Below are 9,260 nucleotides of genomic sequence, written 5' to 3'. Positions count from 1 at the left end.
ACTTTTTGATAGCTATTCTAGATTCTGACAAAAAGCTTTGAAAATTGCAAATTTTCAACTTAAAATTTTCAAAGTTCAAAAATAAGTTTTCCAGTTTTGTTGTTATTTTCATATTCTTATAGTTTTTCTGATTATTTCTCACTTTTCAAAATTAAATTCGGAGAATTTTAAACCAAGTTACGACCATTTCAAGTTTTGCTGAGGCTAAGACTACAAACTACAAATTTGAGTTAGCCTCAGCAAAATTTCAAAGAATCGTAACTTGGCTCAAAATACACTAAATCCTGATTTTCAAAAACTAAAATATTCAGAAATTTTCAGCAGAACAAAGATTACACTGACAGCAAAAATTGGTGGTCATTGTAAATTTGAACTCGTATATCTCAAAATCTAGAACTCGTATCAAAAAGTTATCAATTAGAAAAATGTAGCTGTGGTTTTCATCTACAAAATTAATTTAATTTCAAGAATATCCGACATTCCCTGGTGTCAAGACACCAGGGAATGTCAAAGTTGACCAATTTTTACACTGACAAAAAATCTGGTCACTGTACTTTTGGTCAGTGTAACTCACCCCAGTTCCCAAAACTTAAATGTTTTATAGTCTTAGAAATCGCTGTTATTTGTTGATTCTCAATACTTTTTCCGTATTTTTGTGATCTATACTATATCCTGTTGATTCCTTTCTATTCCTTTGCAACATCCGTAAACTTGTTTATTTATCTTCCCCTACTACTTTATAGTTAACCCAGTTACGTCCCATCACCCATCTAGGTCCATCTTCTCTCTATAAAAACCGCCCGTTTTCTCTTAAAATTCTTTATTTTTCACTCGAATATTCCAGCAATTTGAACCAGTAAAAAATGTTTCGATGGTGTCTCCTAATACTCTGCGTCTCTGCACAATCTCCTCCCTCTCAACAACCGGCGTCTGCAAATATTAGTAGTTCAAGTGTACAGGTAAGAAGTGGGAAAGAGACTGGGATTTTAGTATAATTTGACAAGACAATTTTAAAATTATGTAGTTTGTAGTCTGCAGAATGAGCCGCTGATCATTTTCCAGTTTTCGAATTAAAAATTGAAGCGTTTTGAGCAAAGTTACGACGATTTGAAGTTTTGCTGAGGCTAAGTGCTAAATGTAGTTTGTAGTTAGTTAGCCTCAACAAAACTTTAAACGGACGTTAACTGGCTAGAAATAGGTAGATTTCGATTTTGAAAAATGGAAAGTGCAAGGTTACGCCTTTTTTTAAGTTTGGTCACTGTAAAAATTAAAAAATTACATTGACCAAACATCTTACAGTGACTAAGAAAAAACGAAATTGAGAAACATAGAAGAACCTGACCATAGCGTTTGTAAATAGTTGGATTGTTTCAGGTGTTAAATTTTTTATCAGAATTTTCAATTTTTCCAGTTTATGTATTTCCGAATAGCCATTTAAATTCCGATCATTTTCCAGTTTTTAAGATTGAAAGCTGACTATTTTGAGCCAAGTTACGACGCATTAAAGTTTTGCTGAGGCTAACTTATTTTTGTAGTTTGTAGTCAGTTAGCCTCAGCAAAACTTGGAATGGGTGTAACTTGGCTTAAAATGGTCCAATTCCAAAAATTCAAAGCCACCAATAATCCAAAAAACCTCCCCAATCCATTTCCAGCATCAAATCTATGACGTCATCGTGGTGGGCGCCGGTCTGACGGGCCTAACAGCCGCCCGTAACATCCAACAATCTCGTCCCGGTCTCTCGGTGTTAGTACTAGAAGCACGTGGACAAGTCGGTGGAAGAGTACGGTATTCCACAATGCAGACGAGGAATGGAGTCGAGTTTTTGGATACTGGTGAGAGCGATTTCGGTGGAGCGCGATTGCATCGTTAAGAATTTTTTCCAGGCGCCCAATTCATTTCTCCGACGGACGTGGAATTGTTAGCCTTAATTCAACAATTGAATGTTAGAACGACACAGCAATTGACATGTGGCAACAATACAGTATTCCAGCAGACGAGGAGGAGGAAAAGGTACAGACTACAAACTACAAACTACAAACTACAAAAATTTCTTAAATTTCCAGACAACTGTCTCTTCAACAACAATGGAGCACAACTCTCTTCTCTGATCTCATCAACACACCCGAACTAATCAATAATCTGACGAATACCTCCATCTCGACAATGTCCCAACAGATGGATGCAGCGGATTCCGATTCTGTTAATCGGTTGATGCAGGTTACAGTTTAAATTTTTTTTAATTAGTTCTGCTGAAAATTTTGATCGTTTTAGTTTTTGAAAATTTGAATTTAGTGCATTTTGAGCAAAGTTACGACGATTTGAAATTTTACTGAGGCTAACTCGGATTTGTAGTTTGTAGTCTCTTAGCCTCAGCAAAACTTGAAATGGTCGTAAATTGGCTCAAAATGCTCCGAATTTAATTTTGAAAAATGAAGAATGATCCAGAAAACAAGTAAAATATGAACATTTCAAAAAGATTAATTTTTAGAGCTCAAAAAAATTTTTTTTTTTCATTATTACTTTAGTCAGTATTTTGAGGTTGCAGTATTTTTCTCAAAATTTTGAACATTTTGGTGTTTGAAAAATTGAATTTGGATCATTTTGAGCCAAGTTACGATTATTTCAAGTTTTGCTGAGGCTAACTGACTACAAACTACAAAAGTGAGTTAGCCTCAGCAAAACTTTTATATGGCGTAACTTGGCTCAAAATTCTCCGAATTTAATTTTAAAAATTGGAAAATGATCAGAATTGAAATGGCTATTCGGAAATACAAAAACTGAAAAAAAATTGAAAAATCTGATTAAAAATTCGTCCGATTTAAATTTTTTATTAATTTTGTAGTTTGTAGTTTTCCTGTCTCAACACTAAATCTCTGATTGCAGACCTTCTTCGACGCCCCCGGAGAACAAGTGTCTCAAGTGCAATTGGCCCTCACCTGTTCCAGTCAAAATGCGACTGCAGTTGAGATTCTGAGGAGATTCGGACACGGACAGAGTCTATTGGCACAAGGAGGAATGAATGAAGTTGTGAGGAGACTGGCTGATGGATTATTGATTGAATATAGTCAACGAGTCATCTCGGTTAATGACGGTAAGAGTACGCGTGTAGATCAAATTTAATAGTCAAAATTATTTTAAACGTAAACTTTTCTGGTAGATCAAACCTGGATCTTCATTTTTTGTTAGTTCCCGTTACTTCCGAAATTCACGAGAAAGTAGCATTGCTTTAGGTTCTAAATGTCGTACCAGATTTTTCAATTTTTTCAGTTTTTGTATTTCCGAATAGCCATTTAAATTCTGATCATTTTCCAGTTTTTTAAATTAAAATCGGAGTATTTTGAGCCAAGTTATGCCTCTTGAAAGTTTTGCTGAGGCTAACTAATTGTTGTAGTTTGTAGTCTTAGCCTCAGCAAAACATTAAAATCGTCGTAACTCGGTTTAAAATGGTTCAAATTCAAAATTTCAAAATATAGTAATATCCGAAAGTTTAAAAAAATAAAAATCGGTAAAACTATTAGAAAATGGGTTCAGCTGAGTCTTCTACTCCCTCATTGTCATTGTAAGTGTAAATTATCAGTGTATTGTTGTCATTCTGCCTAACTATCTGTATGCCGGGATTTCCATTGTAAGAAAAATAGGAACATTGTATTTAGGTAATGTTTAATGTTCAAATTGAAACTTACTCAAAAAAAAAAGCAGAAAAAACCGCCCGTCAGTTCATCACCGTAACGCGTTCCATGAAAATCTCTCAAAATGTGCAGTTTTGCATGTTACGGGTTACAGTGACAATTCATTCGGGACTCTCAGAATATTCAGGAGACGTCAGTATTCAGAAGAAGACATGTGTCTCTGTCACTGGCTATTTATATACTGTTACTAATCTACAGTACTCCTGTATATGACCTATTTTCATCTCTCTCTCTCTCTTAGTTACACTGACCAAAAACAAAATTGGCTACAGTAATCCCTCCAAGTAATTCCTGAAAGTAGTGTTTACCCCCTGGAGAGTACTATGAGTTGTGTGAACAATAACATATTGTTGTCCCTTGTCTCCTTCTTCTAAGCCACGCCCCCTTTCAAACAATTAGTGTCCCCCTTCTCCGCGACACGGAAAAGGAACAGACAGTACCATATTGTTCTGACATAACCGACTGGGATATTCAAGAATATTCTTCTACTAGTTTCCAAATTCTACAGTATTCCTTCTCCAGGAGAGAGAGACCATATGAAATACTCAAAATCCCAGTGGAAAAATCAGAACAATTAATTGATTTTTCACCGTGATTTTGAGTCTTTTATTGGAGTCTCCACTTTTAAAGCGTCCAAGGTTTTTATCAGTAGAGCGCGTTTGCATTATGAGCGAAATACACTGATAAAGTACAGTGACAATGTACAGTGACCAAAAAATAGAATGACCAAAAAATACAGAGACAAAAAAAGTACAGTGACAAAATACACTGACAAAAAAACACAATGACAATGAGGAGACCCATTTTTTCCTAGTTCTTTAACCGATTTTCATACAAAAATACTCCAGGTTTTGAAGATTTCTCAAGAATACCAATCAAAAAAGTTTCCTTCCAGCCGCTTACCCAGCCGTCGTGCAAACCTCCGCCGGCCGCCGCTTCACCGCCCGTCAAGTCATTGTAGCCGTGCCTATTCCGACACTGGAGAATATCGATTTGGTACCGACACCGGAGGCTCCATTCCAACAACTCATTCGTAAGTTTCAGAAATTTATAGATTTTCTGTCAGTGTAACAATTATCGAGCAAAAAAATCTGGGTGAGTTACAGTACACTGACCAAAAGTACAGTGACCAGATTTTTTGTCAGTGTAAAAATTGGTGAACTTTGGGACAGTGTCTTGACTCCAGGAACCGCCCGATTTTTTTGAATCTTAACTAGTTTTGTAGATAAAATCTAGCACTATATTTTTGTAGTTGACCACTTTTTCCTAGCTCTACCCACTTTTGAGATATGCGCCTTTAAAGGTAGCCTACTGGAAACGAGAGACCTCCCTTCGCTTAAACGCTTATATCTCAAAAGTGGGCGGAGCTATCAAAAAGTTGTTAACTACAAAATTAAAGCTCTATTTTTGAGCTACCAGAAAATGTAAATTTGAAAAAAAATTAGACTACAAACTAAAATGTTACAAGCTTCCAAAGTTGGCGAATTTTTACAATTTTTTCCAGAAAACTACGGTCCAACTGGCCACGCCTACTACTTCACCATGTCATTCCAACGTGCCACGTGGCGTCTGAATGGGCGGAGCGGAAAAGTGATCTACACGTCGACAAGTGGACCACTCGTCTGGCTAACCACTTTTGACACCACTTTCGCGTCGAGCTGTGGTAAGGCCTCTAGACTACAAACTACAAACTACAAACTACAATATTTTCAGACAACTCTACTTCGGCTTCTTCATCGTTGTGGGGAATCGCTCATTTCTCGTATGACGTTCCATTTGAGACAAGAAAGAAATTGTATATTCAAGCGATTATGTACTCGTTGAGATTCGCTGATTTCTCGCCGCTGGATTGCGTGTAAGTGTGAAAATTTTGTAGTTTGTAGTCTGCAGAATAAGCCACTGATCATCATTCCAGTTTTTGAATTTGAAATTAAAGCGTTTTGAGCAAAGTTACGACGATTTGAAGTTTTACTGAGGCTAACTGAGATTTGTAGTTTGTAGTCTTAGCCTCAACAAAATTTAAAATTGGCGTAACTTGGCTCAAAATGGCCCAAATTCAAATTTCAAAAAACGAAAATAATCAAAATCTCATGAAAAATTCAAATATTAATTTTATTTCCAGCGATGTCAACTTCGCGACGGACGATTTGGCAAAAGGAACAATTCCCACATTGAGACTGAACATTCCAATTGATTCTTTGAAGTATTTGAATGATTTCCATACATTATATCAGAATGTACATATTGCAACAGCAGATATCTCATCGAATAGTTTAGGTGAGATTTTGTAGTTTGTAGTATTTGTGGTCACTGTAACTTAGTGAAGTTACACTGACCAAGGTAAGAATTATTCAAATTTTTTGTAGTTTGTAGTCTCTATACCTCTTTTAATCTTTCCAGGAACCATGAACGGAGCAGTCCATTCCGGTACCGCTGTGAGCAACTATGTGCTCCAAATGCTCTCCGCCGCAGACGCCCAATCGAATGGTGTCCTTCGTGACACCCCCGTGGAATCCACGACTCCATACATCTACAGTACCTCCTCTCACTATCCACCGTCCATGTTTGCAGCTGCAGCGGCCGTGGTACCGGAACAGCAGAATCAGACGAGAATTCAGAATTCACCTTTGAATGCTCAGAATTCTTCTGCCACTACTCAATTCCAATACGAGACGAGTTCTCAGTATCCGACGACTGTGGAGACACCCACAACCACCACTATGAAACATTTCAGTTTTGGGAATCTGGGTGAGTTACACTGACCAAAATTATTTACAGTGATCAAATTTTTTGTCAGTGTAAAAATTGGTCAAGTGTGAGAGAGTGCCCTGACACCGCGGACTGTTCGATTGTTTTGAATTTAAGCTAGTTTTGTAGATCTCATCCAGTTCTACATTTTTGCAATTGACAAGTTTTTGATGGCTCCGCCCACTTTTCAGATATAAGCGTTTTAAGGTAGGCTACCTTTAAAGGCGCATATCTCAAAAATGGGCGGAGCTAGAAAAAAGTTGTCAACTAGAAAAATGAAGCCCAAAATGTGGTCTACCAGAAAACTATTAAATTTTTGAATTTTCTTCAAAACCTGAAAGCGCATCATGTCTAAACGGCCAATAGTTGTAACACAAAAGTGTCACGCGCCGAAGGCGCCCCAACCTCAAAGGTATAAATATTTTGCTTTCAGACAACACTACGACTGCCGATGAACCCCAAGCAGTCCTCTACGACAGTCCCCCTCAACATGCTCAACCCACTTTGGTAACCGTTTCAATGGAGCGCATTTTCTCACCTCCTCTCCATCTGATTTTCAGAATTACTCAACGACATTCGCGTATTCCACTTCAAGTGTAATGCCGCCAGTCGTGCCGATCGAAACGACAACGCTTAGACACTTTAGTAACGGAAATTTGAACGAAACATCGACTGCACAGTCACCTCCATCTGTGCAACGAGGTGAGAGACTACAAACTACACTTTTTACCGAATTCGAAAAAATGGAAATCATTAATCATTTTGGACCAAAAACCACTGAAATCGGTTGAAAACGTGCAAAATTACAGCGATTTCAAATTTTGCTGAGGCTAACTGACTACAAACTACGAAAGTAAGTTAGCCTCAACAAATCTTCACTGAGGCTAACTCGATTTTGTAGTTTGTAGTTTATTAGCCTCAGCGAAACTTCAAAGCGTCGTAACTTGACTCTAAAAGCGCCGAATTTAGTTTTGAAAAGTGAAGAATGATGAGGAAAACTAGGAAAATATGAAATTAACAACAATACTAAAACAATTATTCTTATTGAAGTTGAAATTTTGAAGTAAAAAATTTGCTATTTTTGAGGTTGCAGTTTTTTTTTTTGCTTAAAATTTAACTCAGGGCGGTTTTTGAAAAACTCAAATTGAAGCATTTTTAGTCAAGTTACGACCATTTTAAGTTTTGCTGAGGCTAATCCTACAAACTACAAACTACAAATTCGAGTTAGCCTCAGCGAAATTTCAAATAGACTTGGCTTAAAATAGATCAAATCGAAAAATTTAAAAACGAGGTGATATCAGAAAAACCTGTAGTCTTCAATTGTTTTTATAGAAATCCCAAAATTTTGCAGACGACCCATCGATTTTGATCAACCAGCAACAAAATGGATACGCTTACACAACTTCTACTCACTATCCTATTCAATTATCCTCAAATCGGAACAGTAAGTTGGCTGGGGCACCTTGGACGCGTTTCAGTAAAATAATTTTAGGCATCAATTCCCGCGCAACACCATCACCAGAAGTCGTCCAACAGCTTCAGCAAGTGTCGGAGAATGTAAGTTTTAAAACTACAAAATACACTTTTTGCAAGTGGGCGTGGCCTAAAGTGGGCGGAGCTTCGTCATAAAAATAGATAATTTCCAGGCGTCCAACTCGACATCACTCCAATTGGCGTCAAGTCTGACGCAACTGGTGCAAACACTTCTCACCACGCTTCGCCTACAGTAATTTTTGACTAAAGTCATCCATTATCGATTGATTTTTATTTGAATTTCTGCTTCCACCAATACGTGTCTTGTTCAAAGCTTTTGTGCCTTCTCCCGTGTGCACCGCCCTGTATTTTTTGCTCTCGTTTCTTTCTTTTAATTCCAAAAATCAATAAATTTATTCTTTTTTTCCAAAAAATGTTTTTTTTAAAGTGTCGGTTATTTTGTCCGCAATCAATTTTCTTAAAGCAAAAGCCGATATGCCGATATAAAATCGGTTTTTACTCCAAAATTTAAAAAAAAATCTTCAAATTTGAAATAAATATTATCGAATGTTCGGAAATTGCAATAAAATTGATATATATTGTCGAAATAAAGAAAAGTGATACCCGGTGTTTGCGGACTTAATGCTAATTTTAATAATTTTTCCACTAAGTCCGCAAACACCGGGTATCACTTTTTTTATTTCGACAATAATTGCTTAAGAGGCGTTGTCTGTAAGATGAGGATTCCTCTTGGCACAGTTGCAAAAAGTTGTTTCAATCTAAACTCTTTTTACAGCATATGTACCCCTATGGTAGTGATTTATAAAAAATATGTCACCAGTCCCCTATGACGTCATCCCAGGAAAATATGCCCAATAATGGACTTTTCACCCAAAAATCCATAAAAATTTCAATTTTTTAGATAACATCGGGAAACTTTCGCAACATGTTAGAATTGTTTTTGGTTACCTCCACACAAATTTTCGGCACCCCAGACATTCCAGAAACAGTTCAATTGAATTTCATTTTCATGTTTTTTCAACTTTTCTCGAAAATTCCCTCTAGAAGTTCTCAAATTTCAAATCGTATTAGTATTCCCCGCTGAAAGTTCTTTTAGGTCCGATTGAAAACATCAAAAAGTAGGGGGACCATTTTGAGATATTTCGATTTTTTCAAAAATCACATAAGGGTCCCCCCTTATGAAAATTTCATTTTTGAAAAAAATTTCAAAAAAAAATTAACTCCGAAAATAATTGGAATGTTGATAAAACCCTTGAAATAAGTCACTCACAAAATATGAAATCTCAGAAATGTGTTTGAACGGATTCCGTTTTTTTTTCATCCAATTT

The 9,260-nt window shown here is 36.6% G+C and overlaps 1 protein-coding gene across 1 annotated transcript; it reads left to right on the top strand.

Annotated features, from left to right (window-relative positions):
- Positions 1 to 863: 863 nt before the first annotated feature.
- Positions 864 to 8,168, top strand: GCK72_003493 (uncharacterized protein; the record flags this gene model as incomplete). The annotated part of the gene is made up of 15 exons (XM_003107395.2): positions 864 to 959; positions 1,653 to 1,833; positions 1,885 to 2,011; positions 2,065 to 2,218; positions 2,885 to 3,092; positions 4,586 to 4,723; positions 5,195 to 5,353; positions 5,404 to 5,545; positions 5,813 to 5,967; positions 6,091 to 6,438; positions 6,872 to 6,945; positions 6,999 to 7,140; positions 7,790 to 7,882; positions 7,931 to 7,995; positions 8,085 to 8,168. 15 exons carry the CDS (start codon positions 864 to 866, stop codon positions 8,166 to 8,168), a joined length of 2,166 nt encoding a protein of 721 aa, XP_003107443.2.
- Positions 8,169 to 9,260: the final 1,092 nt, after the last annotated feature.

The sequence above is a fragment of the Caenorhabditis remanei genome, chromosome I (genome assembly GCF_010183535.1).
Source record: "Caenorhabditis remanei strain PX506 chromosome I, whole genome shotgun sequence".
In the NCBI taxonomy this organism is placed as follows: Eukaryota; Metazoa; Nematoda; class Chromadorea; order Rhabditida; family Rhabditidae; genus Caenorhabditis; species Caenorhabditis remanei.
Note: the sequence above shows the minus strand (reverse complement) of the source record. Positions and strands in the feature narration are given on the sequence as shown.